General features: G+C 38.2%; 1 protein-coding gene across 1 annotated transcript in view; it reads right to left on the reverse strand.

The window, feature by feature from the left end:
* The window catches only part of OCA2 (OCA2 melanosomal transmembrane protein), a 271,890-nt gene that overhangs the window by 106,554 nt on the left and 146,696 nt on the right, over positions 1-18,640 (reverse strand). The window contains exons 17-18 of the mRNA XM_007463772.1: positions 18,183-18,291; positions 17,039-17,097 (exon numbers count right to left, since the gene is read on the reverse strand). Coding sequence (XP_007463834.1) covers positions 17,039-17,097; positions 18,183-18,291 — 168 coding nt within the window. The remainder of the gene's footprint in view (positions 1-17,038; positions 17,098-18,182; positions 18,292-18,640) is intronic.

The raw sequence follows: 18,640 nt of genomic DNA on the forward strand, positions 1-18,640 counted from the left end.
ATCCACATGTAAAAGGATGAAGTTAGAACCTGAATATTACACCATATGCAAAAATTAACTGAAAACGAATTAAAGACTTAAATGTAAGACCAAAAACTATAGAACTCCTAAAGGAAAACTTAAGGGAAAACCTTCATGACATTGAACTTGGCAACGTTTTCTTGGCTATGACACAAAAAGCCCAGGCAACAAAAGCAAAAATAGGCATATGGGACCACATGAAACTTTAAAAGTTTTGTGCATCAAAGGACACAATCAACAGAGTGAAAAGTCAACCCATGGAATGGGAGAAAATATCTGGAAATCATATATCTGATAAGGGGTTAATATCCAATATATATAAAGAACTCCTATAACTCAGCAACAAAAAAATCAAATAACCTAGTTTTAAAATAGGCATAGGACCTGAACAGACATTTCTCCAAAGATGATATACAAATGGACAACAAGCATGTGAAAAGATTTCTCAACATCACTAATCATTAGAGAAATGCATATCAAAATGACAATGAGAAATCATCTTTCACCTGTTAGGATGGCTACTATCAAAAAAGCAGAAAAAAAAAATGTGAGTGGGGATGTGTAGAAATTGGAACACTAACGCACTGTTGGTGTTTGTAAAGTGATTCAACCACTATGGAAAATGGTATGGAGGTTCCTCAAAATACTTAAAGCCATATAATCCAGCAATCCTTCTTCTGGGTATATACCCAAAAGAATTGAAGCAGGGTTTCGAAGAGATATTTGCATACCCTTGTTCATAGCAACATTATTCACAATAGCCAAGAGGTAGAAGCAACCCAAATATTTATTGATAGATGAATGGATAAACAAATTTGGTATATTCATACAATAGAATATAATTCAGACTTAAAAAGGAAAGAAATTCTATTTCATTCTACAGCATGGATGAACCTTGAGGAGTTTATGCTAAGTGAAATAAGTCAGTCACTAAAAGATAAAGACTGTATCATTCCATTTATACAAGGTATCTAAAGTAGTCAAATTCATAAAAACAGAAAGTAGAATAGTGGTTACCAAGGCATTTAATGAATAAAGGTTTCAGATTTGCAAGATAAAAAATTTTTCAGATCTGTGCCACAGCAATGTGAATATACTTAAAGCTACTAAACTGTACACTTTAAAATGGTTAATATGGTGAAGAAGAAAAAAAAGAAGGAGGAGGAGGGAAGAGAGGAGGAGGAAGTGGATGAGGAGAAGGTAAGGGAGGAAGAGGAAAGGAAGAAAAAGAAATCAAACAAATTCTTAAGCTGAAAAGTACAATAACTGAAACAAAGATTTGCTAGAGTTCAAAAGAAAACTTGAGCATGTAGTAGAAAGAAGTAATGAACTTAAAACTAGGACAATTGGAAGTATTGAGTCTGAGGAGCAGAAAGAGTAAAGAAAAGTGAACACAGACCATCAAATGGACCAACATACACATAATGCAAGTTCCAGAAGGACAAGAAAAAGGGGTAGAGAGACTATTTGGAGAAATAATGGCTAGAACTTCACAAATAAGAGAACAGAAATAAAACAGAGAATATCAACAAAACCAAAAGTTGATTCTTTCTAAAGATCAACTAAATTGACAAACTGTTAGCTAGACTCACAAAGAAAAAGAGAGAAGGAAACAAACTAAAATCAGAAATGAAAGTGGGGACATTACTACTGACATTACAGAAATTTAAAAAATTATGAGATTATTATTAATATTTGTACATCAACAAATTAGATAACCAGATGAAATTGACAAATTTATAGAAATACACAAATTGCCTAAACTGACTCAGAAATAAATATAAATCTCAACAGACCTAAAACAAGTAAAGAGATTGAATCACTAGTCAAAAACTTCCCAAGAGAGAGTAGTGCAATAGCAGATGGCTTCACTGGTGAATTCTACTAAACATTTAAAGAAGAGTTAAGCCAAATCTTCTCAAATGCTTCCAAAAATAGAAGAGGAGGGAACACTTCCTAATTCATTCTAAGAGGCCATCATTACCCTAATACCAGAGCCAGATAAAGACATCAAAAGAAAAGAACATTACAGACCACTATCCCTTATGAATACAGATTCAAAAATCCTCAAAAAAATACTAACAAGTGGAATCCAACAGCATATTAAAAGGATTTATCCCAAGAATGTGGTCAACATAGGAAAAATCAATGTTATACACCATATTAATATGATGAAGGGGAAAAAAGAATATGCTTAACTCAGTTGACATAGGAAAGGTACTTGACAAAATCCAACATCCCTTCATGATTAAAAATACTCAGAAAACTAGGAATAGAAGGGAAGCTACTTCATCAACACATTAAAGGAACTTTATGAAAAACCTACAGCTAACATCATACTCATTGGTGAAAGGAAGAAAGCTTTTTGCTTAAGATAAAGGACGAGATAAGTATGTCCACTTTTATCACTTCTATTCAACATCAAACAGGAACCTCAGTGCAGAGCAATTAAGCAAGAAAAAGAAACAAAAGCTATCTGATTGGAAAGGAAGAAGTAAAACTAACTATTAATAGGTTACTTGACCCTATACATAGAAAATCTCAAAGAATCCAGAAGAAAGCTATGAACACAGACAATTTGCAGTGTATGAGATCAACACACAAATATCAGTTGTGTTTCTATACACCTGCAATAAACAATCTGGAAAAAATTTAAGAAAGCAACAGAATTTCAAGAGCATCTAAAAGAATAGGGCACCTGGGAATAAATAAACCAAGAAGGTGAAAGACTTGTACACTGAAAACTACAAAACATTGCTAAAAGAAAATAACAAGACAAATAATTGGAAACATATCCCATCTTCATGAGTAGAAAGACTTAAAATTTCTAAGAGGACAATACTACCCAAAGAGATCTACACATTACGTGTAATTCCTAACAAAATGCCTTTCTTGCATAAATGGAAAATCCAACTCCCAAAATCATATGGATTGCAAGGGGTCCCAAACAGCCAAAAACATTTGAAAAAGAATAAAGTCAGAGAACTCACACTTTCCAATTTCAAAACTTATGACAGAAAAGCAGTGTGCTACTGGAATAGAATTTAGAGTCCATAAATAAACCCATATCTCTATGACCAACTGATTTTTGACAAGGCTGTCACATCCATTCAATGGGGGAAAGAATCATCTCTTCAACAAACAGAGTTGGGACAACTGAATTTCCACATGCAAAAGAATAAATTTGGACCCCTACATCACAACATATACAAAAATTAACTGCAAATGAATCAATGACTTAAATACAAGAGTTAAAGCCATAAAACTCTTAGAAGAAAACATAAAGGTAAATCTTCAATGCCTTGGATTTGGCAATGGATTCTTAGATATGACACTAAAACAAAATCAACATATGAAAAATTAGATAAATTGGACTTCATCAAAATTAAAACTTTTGTGCATCAAAAGACATTATCAAGAAAGTGCAAAGACAAACTATAGAATATAAGACAATATTTGCAAATAATATATATGATAATGGTTTAATAAGGAGAATACAAAACTACATAAAAATCAAGGACAAAAAGACAAACAACCCAATTTAAAAATGGGCAATGGACTTGAACAGACATTTCTCTAAAGATCTACAAAGAGCCAATGAGCATATGAAAAGATGCTCATCATCATTAGTCATTAGGAAAATGCAAACCAAAGCCACAGTAAGATACAATTTCACACCTACTACGATGGTTATAATTAGGAAAAATAACAGAAAATAACAAGTATTGGAGAGGAGGTGGAGTAATTGGAAACCTTATATATTTCTAGTAGGAATATAAAATAGTGAAACCGCTGTGGAAAATAGATTTCCAAGTTCTCAAAAAGCTAAACACAGAGTTACCATATGACCCAGCAATTCTACTCTCAGGCACATAGGCAAAAGAATTGAAATTGAGGATCAAACAGCTAATTGTACACTGATGTTCACAGCATCATTATTCACAACAGCCAAAATTTGGAACAATCCAAATATCCATCAACAGATGAATGTATAAACAAAACATGGTATATACATACAATGAAATATTCATCCACTAAAAACATGCAGTTTTGATACATGTTATAACATAGATGAACCATGAAAAATTCTAATTGAGATGAGTCAGACACAAAAGGACAAATTTTTTATGATTCCACTTATATGAAATATCTAGAATAGACAAATTCATAGAGACAAGAGGCAGATTAGAGGGTACCAGGAGCTGAGGGTAAAGGGGTAGAGAATGAGGAATTACTGCTTAATGGTTACAAAGTTTCTGTTTGGGGTGATGAAAAGTTTAAAAAATAATCTGTGGTAATGGTTATACAACATTGTGAATGTGATTAGCACCACTGAACTGTACACTTAAAACAGATAAAACTATAGGAAGCATGCGCTCAGCTTCCTGAGGTACCCCTTTCCTCTTTGTGAGGAGAGCCTGGGTACAGAATGTCACCATCCTTTGCCTGAGTTCATCAAACAAGCATTCTGGCAAGTCTAAAATCCTCTAGCTTTCTCCTGGCTTCAGTCCATCTCCTCCAGGATGACCCAGGGTCATGGTGCTCTGGCCAGATGTCAGGCCTGAGCCTCTGAGGTGGGAGAGCTGAGTTCAGGACATTGGTCCACTAGAGACCTCCCAGCACCTCGTAATATCAATCTGCAAGAGCCCTCCCAGAGATCTCCATCTCAACGCTAAGACCCAGCCCCACTCAATGACCAGCAAGCTGCACTGCTGCACACCCCATGCCAAACAGCTAGCAAGACAAGAACACAACTCCACCCATTAGCAGAGGTGCTGGCTAAAATCATAAAAAGTTCACAGAAACCCCAAAACACACCAACGGATGCGGTCCTGCCACCAGAATGACAAGATCCAGCCTCATCCATCGGAACACAGGCACCAGTCCCCTCCACCAGGAAGCTTACACAACCCACTGAACCAAATTTACACACTGGGCACAGACAACAAAAAACAACAGGATATACTAACCTGCAGCCTGTGAAAAGGAGACCCAAAACACAGTAAGTTAAACAAAATGAGAAGACAGAGAAATACACAGCAGATGAAGGAAAAAGGTAAAAACCTGGCAGACCAAACAAATGAAGAGAAAATAGGCAGTCTACCTGAAAAAGAATTCAGAGTAATGATAGTAAAGATGATTCAAAATCTTGGAAATAGAATGGAGAAAATACAAGAAAAGTTTAACAAGGACCTAGAAGAACTAAAGAGCAAACAAACAATGATGAACAACACAATAAATGAAATTAAAAATTCTCTAGAAGGAATAAATAGCAGAATGACTGAGGCAGAAGAAAGGATAAAGTGACCTGGAAGATAAAAGAGTGGAAATAACTAAAGCAGAGCAGAAAAAAGAATGAAAAGAATTGAGGACAGTCTCAGAGACCTCTGGGACAACATTAACTGCACCAACATTCGAATTATAAGGGTCCCAGAAGAAGCAGAAAAGAAAAAGGGATTGAGAAAATATTTGAAGAGATTATAGCTGAAATTTTCCCTACCACGGGAAAGGAAATAGGCAATCAGGTCCAGGAAGCACAGAGAGTCACATACAGAATAAATCCAAGGAGAAACACAGCAAGACACATATTAACAAAATTATCAAAAATTAAATACAAAGAAAAAATATTAAAATCAGCAAGGGAAAAGCAATAAATAACATACAAGGGAATGCGCATAAGGTTAACAGCTGATCTTTCAGCAGAAACTCTGCAACCCAGAAGGGTGTGGTGGGATATATTCAAAGTGATGAAAGGGGAAACCTAAAACCTAGATTACTCTATGCAGCAAGGGTCTCATTCAGATTCGACGGAGAAATTAAAACCTTTACAGACAAGCAAAAGCTAAGGGAATTCAGTACCACCAAACCAGCTTTACAACAAATGCCAAAGGAACTTCTCTGGGCAGGAAACACAAGACAAGGAAAAGACCTACAATAACAAAACCCAAAACGATTAAGAAAATGGTATTAGGAACATACATATCGAAAATTACCTTAAATGTAAATGGATTAAATGCTCCAACCAAAAGACAAACACTGGCTGAATGGATACAAAAAACAAGACCTGTATATATGCTGTCTACAAGTGACCCACTTCAGACCTAGGGACACATACAGACTGAAAGTGAGGTGATGGAAAAAGATATTCCATGCAAATGAAAATCAGAAGAAAGGTGGAGTAGCAACTCTCATATCAGACAGAATAGACTTTAAAATAAAGACTACTACAAAACACTTAGAAGGACACTACATAATGATCAAGGCAGCAATCCAAGAAGAAGATATAACAATTGTAAACATTTATGGACTCAACATAGAAGAACCTCGATACATAAGGCAAATGCTAAAAGCCATAAAAGGGGAAATTGACAGTAAAACAATCATATAGGGGACTTTAACACCCTACTTTCACCAATGGAGAGATCACCCAAAATGAAAATAAATAAGGAAACACAATCTATAAATGACACATCAAAAAACATGGAATAATTGATATTTATAGGCTATTGCATCCAAAAACAACAGAATACACTTTCTTCTCAAGTGCTCATGGAACATTCTCCAGGATAGATCATATATTGGGTAACAAATCGAGCCTTGGTAAATTTAAGAAAAATGAAATCATATCAATTATCTTTTCCAACTACAATGCTATAAGACTAGATGTCAATTACAGGAAAAATCTGTTAAAACTACAAACACATGTAGGCTAAACAATACACTAATAAATAACCAAGAGATCACTGAAGAAATCAAAGAAGAAATTAAAAAATACCTAGAAACAAAAGACAATGAAAACACGACAAGCAAAACCTATGGGATGCAGTAAAACCAATTCTAACAGGGAACTTTATATCAATACAATCCTACCTCAAGAAACAAGAAAAATCTCAAATAAACCACCTAACCTTACACCAAAAGCAACTACAGAAAGAAGAACAAAAAAACCCCAAAGTTAGCAGAAGGAAGGAAATCATAAAGATCAGATCAGAAATACATGAAAAACAGAGAAAATGATAGCAAAGATCAATAGAAGTATAAGCTGGTTCTTTGAAAAGTTAAACAAAATTGATAAACCACTGGCCAGACTCATCAAGAAAAAATGGAGAAGACTCAAATCAATAGAATTGGAAATTAAAAAGGAGAAGTAACAACTGACACTGCAGAAATACAAAAGGTCATGAGAGATTACTACAAGCAACTTTATGCCAATAAAATGGACAACCTGGAAGAAATCGACAAATTCTTACAAAAGCACAGCCTTCTGAGACTGAACTAGGAAGAAATAGGAAATATAAACAGGCCAATCACAAGCAGTGAAATTGAAACTGTGAGTAAAAAATCTTCCAACAAACAAAAGCCAAGGACCACATGGCTTCACAGGCGAATTCTATCAAACATTTAGAGAAGAGCTAACACCTATCCTTCTCAAACTCTTCCAAAATATAGCAGAGGGAGGAACACTCCCAAACTCATTCTATGAGGCCACCATCACCCTGATAACAAAACCAGACAAAGGAGTCACAAAAAAAGAAAACTACAGGCCAATATCACTGATGAACATAGATGCAAAAATCCTCAACAAAATACTAGCGAACAGAAACCAACAGCAATTAAAAAGATCATACACCATGATCAATTGGGGTTTATCCTAGGAATGCAGTATTCTTCAGTATATGCAAATCAATCAACGTGATACACCATATTAACAAACTGAAGAATAAAAACCATATGATAATCTCAGTAGATGCAGAAAAAGCTTTCAACAAAATTTAACGCCCATTTATGATAAAAACCCTCCAGAAAGTAGGCATAGAGGGAACTTACGTCAACATATTAAAGGCCATATATGACAAACCCAGAACCAACATCATTCTCAATGGAGAAAAACCAAAACCATTTCCTCTAAGATCAGGAACAAGACAAGGTTGCCCACTCTCACCACTCTTATTCAACATAGTTTTGGAAGTTTTAGCCACAACAATCAGAGAAGAAAAAGAAATAAAAGGAAGCCAAATCAGAAAAGAAGGAGTAAACCTGTCACTGTTTGCAGATGACATGATACTGCACATAGAGAATCCTAAAGATGCTACCAGAAACCTACTAGAGCTAATCAATGAATTTGGTAAAGTAGCAGGATACAAAATTAATGCACAGAAATCTCTTGCATTGTTATACACTAATGATGAAAAATCTGAAAGGGAAACTAAGGAAACACTTCCATTTACCATTGCAACAAAAAGAATAAAATATCTAGGAATAAACCTACCTAAGGAGACAAAAGACCTGTATGCAGAAGACTATAAGACACTGATATAAGAAATTAAAGATGATACAAACAGATGGAGTGATATACCATGTTCTTGGATAGGAAGAATCAACATTGTGAAAATGACTATACTACCCAAAGCAATCTACAGATTCAATGCCATCCCTAGCAAATTACCAAGAGCATTTTTCACAGAACTAGAACAAAAAGTTTTACAATTTGTATGGAAACACCAAAGACCCCAAATACCCAAAGCAATCTTGAGAAAGAAAAATGGAGCTGGAGGAATCAGGCTCCTGGACTTCAGGCTATACTGCAGAGCTACAGTAATCAAGACAGTATGGTACTGGCACAAAAACAGAAATATAGATCACTGGAACAGGATAGAAAATACAGAGATAAACCCATGCACATATTGTCACTTTATCTTTGATAAAGGAGGCAAGAGTATACAATGGAGAAAAAACAGCCTCTTCAGTAATTGGTGCTGGGAAAACTGGACAGCTACATGTAAAACAATGAAATTAGAACACTCCATAACACCATACACAAAAAAAACTCACAATGGAGAAAAGACCTACATGTAAGTCCAGACACTATAAAACTCTTAGAGGAAAACGTAGGCCGAACACTCTGACAAAAATCACAGCAAGATCCTTTTTGACCCACCTCCTAGAGAAATGGAAATAAAAACAAAAGTGAACAAATGGGACCTACTGAAACTTAAAAGCTTTTGCACAACCAAGGAAACTATAAACAAGACTAAAAGACCACCCTCAGAATGGGGGAAAATATTTGCAAATGAAGCAACTGACAAAGAATTAATCTCCAAAATATACAAGCAGCTCACGCAGCTCAATATCAAAAAACAAACAACCCAATCCTAAAATGGGCAGAAGACCTAAACAGACATTTCTCAAAGAAGATATACAGAGTGCCAACAAACATATGAAGGCCAACATGACTAATCATTAGAGAAATGCAAACCAAAACTACAGTGAGGGGGTTTCCCTTGTGGCGCAGTGGTTGAGAGTCCGCCTGCCGATGCAGGGGACACAGGTTCATGCCCCGGTCCTGGAAGATCCCACATGTCGTGGAGCGGCTGGGCCCGTGAGACATGGCCACTGAGCCTGCACGTCTGGAGCCTGTGCTCCACAACGGGAGAGGCCACAACAGTGAGAGGCCTGCGTATCGCAAAACAAAACAAAAAACACTACAGTGAGATATCACCTCACACCGGTCAGAATGACCATCATCAAAAAGTCTGCAAACAATAAATGCTGGAGAGGGTGTGGAGAAAAGGGAACCCTCTTGCACTGTTGTTGGGAATGTAATTTGATACAGCCACTATGGAGAACAGTATGGAGGTTCCTTAAAAAACTAAAAATAGAACCATCATATGACCCAGCAATCCCACTACTGGGAACATACCCTGAGAATCCCACTACTGGGCACATACCCTGAGAAAACCATAACTCAAAGAGAGTCATGTGCCACAATGTTCAATGTAGCACTGTTTACAATCGCCAGGATATGGAAGCAACCTAAGTGTCCATCGACAGATGAATGGATAAAGAAGATGTGGCACATATATACAATGGAATATTACTCATCATAGAAAGAAATGAAACTGAGTTATTTGTAGGGAGGCGTATGGCCCTTGAGACTGTCATACAGAGTGAAATAAGTCAGAAAGAGAAAAAAAATACCACATGCTACTACATATATATGGAATCTAAAAAAGAAAAAGGTTCTGAAGAACCTAAGGGCAGAACAGGAATAAAGACACAGACGTAGGGAATGGACTTGAGGACACGGGGAAGGGGAAGTGAGTCAAAGTGAGAGAGTGGCATCGATATATATACACTACCAAATGTAAAATAGATAGCTAGTGGGAAGCAGTCGCATAGCACAGGGAGATCAGCTTGGTGCTTTGTGACCATCTAGAGGGGTGGGATAGGGAGGGTGGGAGGGAGATGCAAGAGGCATATGGGGATATATATATATATATATATATATATATATACGTATAGCTGATTCACTTTGTGTTACAGCAGAAACTAACACACCATTTTAAAGCAATTATACTCCAATAGAGATGTTTAAAAAATGATAAAGTGATAAAATAGATAAAATGACAAACTTTATGTGATATATATTTTTTACCACAATAAAAAATAAGTAAGAAAGATGTCCTGCTTGGGAAGTGCATTATCCTTTTGCAGAGGTGCTAGGACTTCATTCTGCAGACAGAGAGAAACCATTGAAGTTTTCTAAGCAAAGTAGCTGGAATGCCTGATTTTTCCATGTGTGCAGCTTTGTCTGCCTGACTAGACTTTATCACTTTGGTCTGAACTCTTCAGAGCCTCTACCACAGAACTGAAGACAGATAGTTGCTTACCTAATCCATCACATCTGATGGTTAATTACTTGATTTTTATTCTAAAGATTCCTTGATTGATCATCATGTCTTTTCTTTAAATTCTCAGTAAGCAAAATATTGCACCAATTGCCCTTTCTCTGAGTGATGCTTTTCTACAAACATAAATGGCATCTCATTGTTTGCTCTGCTATATGGCAATAAGAATCTCTCAAACTCAGTAAAAACACAAGTATTTTCCATGATCATAAAAGAAATATCAGTCAGGACAGGAAGACAGAAGCTCCTGTAAGACTCTCTGTTTTCCTTTATCATTTGTGGAGGCCTGAATTTCCTTCCAGCCAAAACTCCTGTCATAGTACTCATGAACCCAAGTTTATAATAGGTTCTGCATTCACAGAGTTTAATTGTGTCAGAAAAATTCCCTTCAATAACCTACAATTGAATGAAGTCTTCCTTGTCCCTGAAAAAACCTCACTTTCTCCCGTAACTTTAATCACACTGCCTGCAGAAACCAGTGGCACTAATCAAACTGCCTGTGCATAAGTACATCTGCTTGGCAATGCCTGGTGCTTGCACTGAGAAGTCCCAGCAGCACCTTCTAATGTGTTCCCCCAGGTCACTGCCAATAACATTCCATTCTATTCTTACTCAGTGCTGGCTCCTCAATGACACCCAGCAATACAGGATGAAGTGGTATTTGTTTTATAGCATGCTGGAAGAAAAGGCTGCTGATAGGAACAATACAGTTTCCAGCTTCACATTCTATTACAAATTATAACAACCTGCCATTGAGACTCTTCTAAAAATTAAAATTTCGGTTGGGTGGAGATGGATAAAGATAAAAAGTAACATTTACCTGAGCTGTCTTTATCCTGTGGCACTCCTATCAACACCCTCTTGGGGCATTAATCTCTCATCAAGAGCTCTGCCATTCCTTAAAGCAAAACCTATGTTATAGGTGGCTCTGTACTTTCTCACTCAAATCTCAAACAGGGCCAAGTTTCAATGCAAAACAAAGAGCTAAATAGGTCATTTTACTCCCATTCCTAAAGCCCTGGGCAATACGATTCAGAGGAAAGCAGAACAAGGACTTCTACCATTTGTTAAGCAGCCTCCTTGGCAAGGAGCTCTGGTCACCTTGCAGCAACCACTCCCATGAGGAAACTCTGAGGCTCCCAAGGTTTTCTTCAGGCTACACAGCTTGTTGGGGGCAAAACCAAGATTCAGCCCCCAGTCTGTGAGAGTGTTTTTCCATTTCACCAAGGTGGACTCCTCTCATGTGCTCAGTCTTCAAATGGGATGTTTTCACTACTTAAAAACATAGCTGGTAACTCCACGTATGAAACCTCTCCCCAAAAGTCGAACTGTCTCATGTGCTCAGAGACACAACTTGACTGTGTTCTATCTGCAGTCTTTTTATAAAGAACATATTGTACCTGGTCCTGCTCTGGACATTTTTCAGGTGGCTTTGTTTTTTGGGGGGGTTTTTTTTTGGTTTTTTTGGTTTTTTGCGGTATGCAGGCCTCTCACCGCTGCGGCCCCTCCCGCTGCGGAGCACAGGCTCCTGACGCACAGACCCAGTGGCCATGGCTCACATGCCCAGCCACTCCGTGGCACGCGGGACCCTCCCGGACCGGGGCACGAACCCGCATCCCCCGCATCGGCAGGCGGACTCCCAACCACCGCGCCACCAGGGAAGCCCTTTCAGGTGCCTTTGATCAAAAGCAATACTGTCCTGATGAATCCACTACATGAGGTTAAGATGAGATAACCTATATGTCTTAAGCCACACAGCATGCATCTCTAGAGAATATCACAACAGTTACAAACCTCATATTCACCCTTCAAACAAGAAAAACTCATGAATGGCTTGTGCGTACTGGATGGAGTAGAAACTACCCTGCCTCTCTCCTTTGGTGAGGTATCTAATATGTGTTGGCCATCGACTACCTAAAATAGGCCACATGAGATTTATCACAAATAAGACTTTCTGTTGCAAAGAAATACTGTGGGTGTCCAGGGGGTAGTTTTAAATCTACCACTGAACCTGTCACTCACCCAAGCATTGAGATTCCAGGGTCCAAGCTTAAGCCTGCTCTTGGGGAGCTCCCAGTCCACAGTTGGGTGGGCAAGCAGGACAGGCAGCATGGGATGAGTTAGATTTGAAGGTAACAATGAGCAGAGTCACCAAGGGGTTAAGTTCTACTAACCACACATAGGGCAACTGCCTGGGAGCAAAAGGAGGGAGCATCTCATTACCTGTGCAATTACTATATTGTCTGCAAGGTGTCCTGTCATGAGAAAAGTCCTATTCTTTCTAGTTTCCTTTTTAAATCCAGCAAAAGCAAGGCCATTTTTCATCATCCTGTATTTTCCTGAGTTGTTTAGCAGTCAGCATAAACTGTCCATTCACATCACACTCAATCCGGCACCAGGTGCTGTTTCTGAGACCTCTGCCTGTATGAGGTGATTCAGTCCTCACAACCTCCTTACAGGGAGGACTGAGACATGCTACAGGTGTCCACAAGCATCAAGCAACTGAGTACTGGAGCTTTGCTTTGAACCACGGCAATCTGGACTCCGATCTTCCCTAATTCTACTCAATCCAGGGATGTGGCTGCAAACATCCAGCAGCAGCTTTGATATCAAAGCTCAGAGTGAAGCTCATAGCTCCGTTTCAACACCTGGAAGCTCAGTGTTCTTCCAATCAGACTTAGGAAACACCATGATTACATCAAGTCAGTAGTTTTTAAATAATTGAGGTTGAAAAAAGATAATTAAAAAATAAGTGATACTATTTCTAAGCATTTTGCTGCAACTAAAGCTTTCCACCAATACTGACGGGAGAACGTAAGTGGACAGGAACCTGCTGAGTTGCCCATCCCTCTCCATTTTCCTCCAACCCCTCCCACTCTCTGCCTGTGTGGACCACATCAAGAGGTTCTCATACCCAGGATTCCAGCTGTGCTCTGCAAGGGGAATCCCAGCAGGAGATGGAGTCTAGGTACAAGGGCTCACAGCAGTCATTATTTTGGACCCCTCCCTACAGGGTCCTTTCACTGAAGGTCACACAGCTCTTGTCAAGGTGGCCTTGTGTGTGCACTTAATTGTCTTCGTAAAATATAAACAAAAATATCTGAATTTTGAAACGTATCTGGCACCAAGAATTTCATGTGGAGACTATGAACCTTTCTGTACATAACAGCTTGAGCAATATGGAGTTAATTTCAGTGTACATTTTAGATAAAGATCCCTGCACATCGGGGAACTATCTCTTTGCCAGATGCATATGAATTGTGACCATGGCCCTTATTCACTTTTCTTTCTTCACTGTTGTGCCACCTCTTGCACTTGGGTCCTTCAGGGTTCTCCAGTCACTCACCAGAAGTCTATGGCAGTGGTCAGCTCTGTGTAAACATGCCCTCATACAGGTGCACCCTGACCAAATCTGCCTTTGAGCCCATGTACCAACAGCTGCTTCCCAGTTGGGGCTCCTCTGTTGCGTGGCCTTCATGCATTTATTAGCTGGATGCACCTGCAATTTGGCATTCCATGGGGAAGAACTTGGGCCAATGGATAAATGTTCCATCTTTCTCCCTGCAACCCCATGGACAGTCCTGAGACACATCTCATGTTTCTTCTCAGACAATCCTACTGTATGGAGTGACCAGTGACCCATAATGTAGCCAGATAGTGATTCAGCCTTGTTTTGACTCACTCCCTTCACCACCCTACTTCTCTGTCCCTTACTTCTCTTTCCTGGGATCACACTCTCCAATGAAGAACACCCACACAAGGCTTTGCTCTCTAGAGAACACAGGCTGAGTCAGCCACACATGATATTCTCACAATCATGAAATAAGTTGGAATCTATAAGAATCAATAAGAAGTTTGTTCATGCATTCCATTAACCTATATATTGTATCTACTAATGTGTCAGGCATTAACACAAGGCACTGAGTAGAGAAAAGCCTAGAAGACATGGACCATGCCCTTGAATCTAGCTGGAGAGGGGGATACCAGGGGACAGAGAGGTAAACAAATGATTATAAAGTGTGAGTTCTAGATTTAAGGCATAGTCTAATCATGCCAAATGCTGGTGAGGATGTAGAGCTGCTGGACCTCCCATATACTACTGTGGAAGTGCAAAGTGCTACAGTCACTCTGAAAAGTGGTGCAGCAGCTTATTTTAAAGCTAAACACACACTCACAATATGATCCAGCAGTCCCACTCTTTGGTAATTACCCAAGAGAAATAAAAACATAAGTTCACACAAAACCATGTACACAAATGTTTGGAGTAGCTCTACTCACAATCACCAAAAATTGGAAACAACCCAAATGTCCTTCAATGGGCCAATGGATAAACAAAATGTGGTATATCCATACCATGGAAGACTACTCAGCAACAAAAAGAATGAAATATTGATACCTGCAACAACTTGGATGAATCTGAGTGAAAGAAGTCAGTTCCAAAGGTTGTCTGATTCCATGTATAAGACATTCTCCAAAAGACAAAACTATAGTGATGGAGAACATATCAGGAGTCACCAGGATTAAGGCAGAGGGTGATACAAAAGAATAACACAAAGAAATTTTGGGAGGGGTGATGGAACTATTCTGTATTCTGATTATAGTGGCAGTTACATAAATATACATCTTTGTTAAAGTTCATAGAATTTTGAATTTGAAAAGAAAAGTCAGTTTTGCTCTATGATAATTTAAAAAATAAAGTAAGAAGGAAAAAGAATGATAATCATTGCTGTGCTTAGATTATGATGTTTAAATAAAGGAATGTATTATATGATGTCATGTTTTGTTACATGACATGACATGGTGTTATATGACACCACATTGTATTATGTGATGTCACATTGTGTTACATGGTGCAACTTATATGATACCACCTTGTAATGGGGCATCACATTGTGTTATATGATGTCACATGTTACATGATGCACATTGTGTAATGTGACATCACCTCATGTTACATGGCATTACGTTGTATTATGCTCAACTTACCCAGTATGTCATATTCAAAACAGCACTTCACCAAAGACGAATGATCATATCTCTATCTGCTGAAGCCCTGGGAAGATCTTGCATTAAATTTGCCCCTGTTCCCATTAAGAGAGTTACTGTAACTCTAAGGAAACTGTATTCCATTTAACATATATGCTAATCAAGCCTTTCTCTTAGTCAACCTCTTTCCCATCACAGTGAATATGCAAATATACAGATTATATATTTCTGTATGTATGTAGAGACTCACTCTGTCTAGAGATGCAGCCCAGTGTGTTCTAGGATCCCCAGATAAAATCATTTGTACACAATCTTAACTGAAAACACAAGATTTAAAAGCAGAAACAAAATAAGCCTTTCAAGCCCAGATGCAACAACCACACAAAAAGAGATGTGACATCTTAGTAAAAAGTATAGTCTTCTCAGGCTAAAATAAAAAGCTTCATGGTAATCAAGATTTTTTAAAGTCCATAGATATGGTAAAATATGTGACTTTAACTTTTAAAAGTATTATCATTTCTACAAACACCACTGCCAAGTGCTAACAAAATTGCATGCAAACTCCAATACATTTCTTCAGTCTTTAAAATGTGTGACGTGTTCTTTTAAAGTAGAATCTCAAATAAAATTAGAAACAAAATAACAAGGTCCTACTGTATAGCACAGGGAACTATATTCAATAAACCTCAATGGAAATGAATATGAAAAAGAATGTATATATATGTATAACTGAGTCACTTTACTGTATAGCAGTAAGTAACACATTGTAATTCAAATACACTTCAATTTTAAAAAGTTGTAAGCAGAACAATTGTAAGTATGATGGTGAAGTTTAAATGCAATTTTATGACCTCTTTCTCATAAAGTAGCTGTCAGTGAAATATTATAGATTTGATAGCTCCTGTAGCTGAGACAGTAACTTTCCTTCAAGCTTAATAACCTTTGCCAACATGTAGAAAAAATAAAGAAAACAAACAGAATATGTGGTGTGCTCCAAGGACAGAGAAGAAGATAACTCAAAGGGCCAATATTGCCAGAATAAAGAGTTACAGGACTCCCATTACTCTGTCACAATGCAACCACTGCAATGTCCCAGAGCCCTCCCAAGCACCTTGCCCTGTCCCTTTCCCATTCCATATAAGGAAAGACTTTGCCCTGTTTTTCTCTCGCTCAGCACACTGAAAGTATACGTACTCTGCCCAGTCAGCAGATGACTTATAGGTTCCCTGGCTAGAAAAACAGACAAGCAACCCATGCTCATTGTCGACTTTCCCTGACTACCGGGAAGTCAGTCCGCTGTTCTTGCAGTGACCCTTCTCTTTAATAAACCCTATCTTCCTTACATTCTGCTTTGTGTCTGGAAATTCTTTTCCAACCCGCACTCGGACCACAACAAAATAATCTGTGAACACCCAAAAGAATTAATTAATGGGACCCATCTGCCCACAAAATAGCAATTTTGTTGTACTTGTTTAATCTTTAGAGATATAAAGATTCCTAGTGGCAGCCAAGAACTAAAGGAGCAATGCTGTGGTTCGAATAACTAAGCCTGCCCATGTTATCCATCTATTTTACACAGTTAAGAAGCTTTAATTTCTACAGAATTCTTCAAATGTTGCAGTAAGTCAAAGTTTTATAAAAACATCTTAGCAGAGCTCGCTTTTGAAGGAAAACCATAGGTAAAGATTTTGTTTAAAGAAAATGCTCCTTGACACTTCCTCAAATTTAACTTTATATCTATACTTTCATGTGAGGTGGGTTTTGGAAGTGGTTTTATTTTGTTTTAAATAATGACACCAATAGAGATAACTATTAAATCAACTAGAAAGATCTAAGTAACATGGAAATGTTGATGGAGAGTAGAAAAATGCCAGGGTAAACACGATATCTGGTGAACTCATTCTACAAGATGGCCATGTGTCAGGTGGGGATGGGCCATGCAACCTAGACCTTGGGAAAGTACAAAGTGAGAACCATAAGACTGTGAAAGCAAGAGAAGAGAAATCCATGGGAGCAGGTGGGAGAATGGAGTTCTGTTGCATAGGGAAAATGGATGCACCATTGGGTAAGGAGAAGGACCAGCACAGACTTCTTGTAATACTCTGGCCCCTTCACTAATGTCTCTCATCTAATTATCAGGTCGGGTTGCACAAACTGCAGGACTGTGGTCTTGATGACATGACCTCTGATCTCTTCTAGAGGTGTTTCTCAGGTAACAGTTTGAAGATCTGATTATTAAGTATGATAGAGATGATGCTATCCACCCTGTTCTCTATCCCTTCTAATGTTAAACCTGGAGGGGCTGAGGACCCATGGCACTGAGATGTATATCTCTCTCCCTCTCCATCCTCCTCTCCCTCTCCTCCAGAAAACTATCTCTCTCAGGCCTCACCAGTATCTGGGAACAAGCTTTGAAACATTCCCTTCCAGACTGTGATGTCACTTGAAAGGCCTATCAACAAAAGCTACCCGCAAAATTAGACTCACCAATATCAAGATGAACACCAGGGACAAACGAATTGAGAAAGAACATGATGATAACAAATCCCAACACTGTCAGGCATTTGGCGAGCAGAATCCTGTCTGATATCCTGTGCTGTGAGAGAGGAAAACACAACTCATTTACTCAATGTAATCTGATTTCTGCAATGTGTCCACAATCCTACGTGATTTGAATCACTACAAATTTCTCCTTATGATGAAAAATATAGCAACTTGAACTTGAAAGATAAGATCATGTGTTACAAGGAAAACTGTACAGATTTAAGATTAGAGCATTCAAAATCTTGAAATCAAAATCTATGAAAAATAAACATTAAAAAATTTTAAATATAGTACAATCCTTTTTTTTTTTTTTTTTTGCGGTACGCGCGCCTCTCACTGCTGTGGCCTCTCCTGTTGCAGAGCACAGGCTCTGGATGCGCAGGCGCAGCAGCCATGGCTAA

This window comes from Lipotes vexillifer, unplaced genomic scaffold, assembly GCF_000442215.2.
Source record: "Lipotes vexillifer unplaced genomic scaffold, Lipotes_vexillifer_v1.1 scaffold200, whole genome shotgun sequence".
Lineage (NCBI taxonomy): Eukaryota > Metazoa > Chordata > Mammalia > Artiodactyla > Lipotidae > Lipotes > Lipotes vexillifer.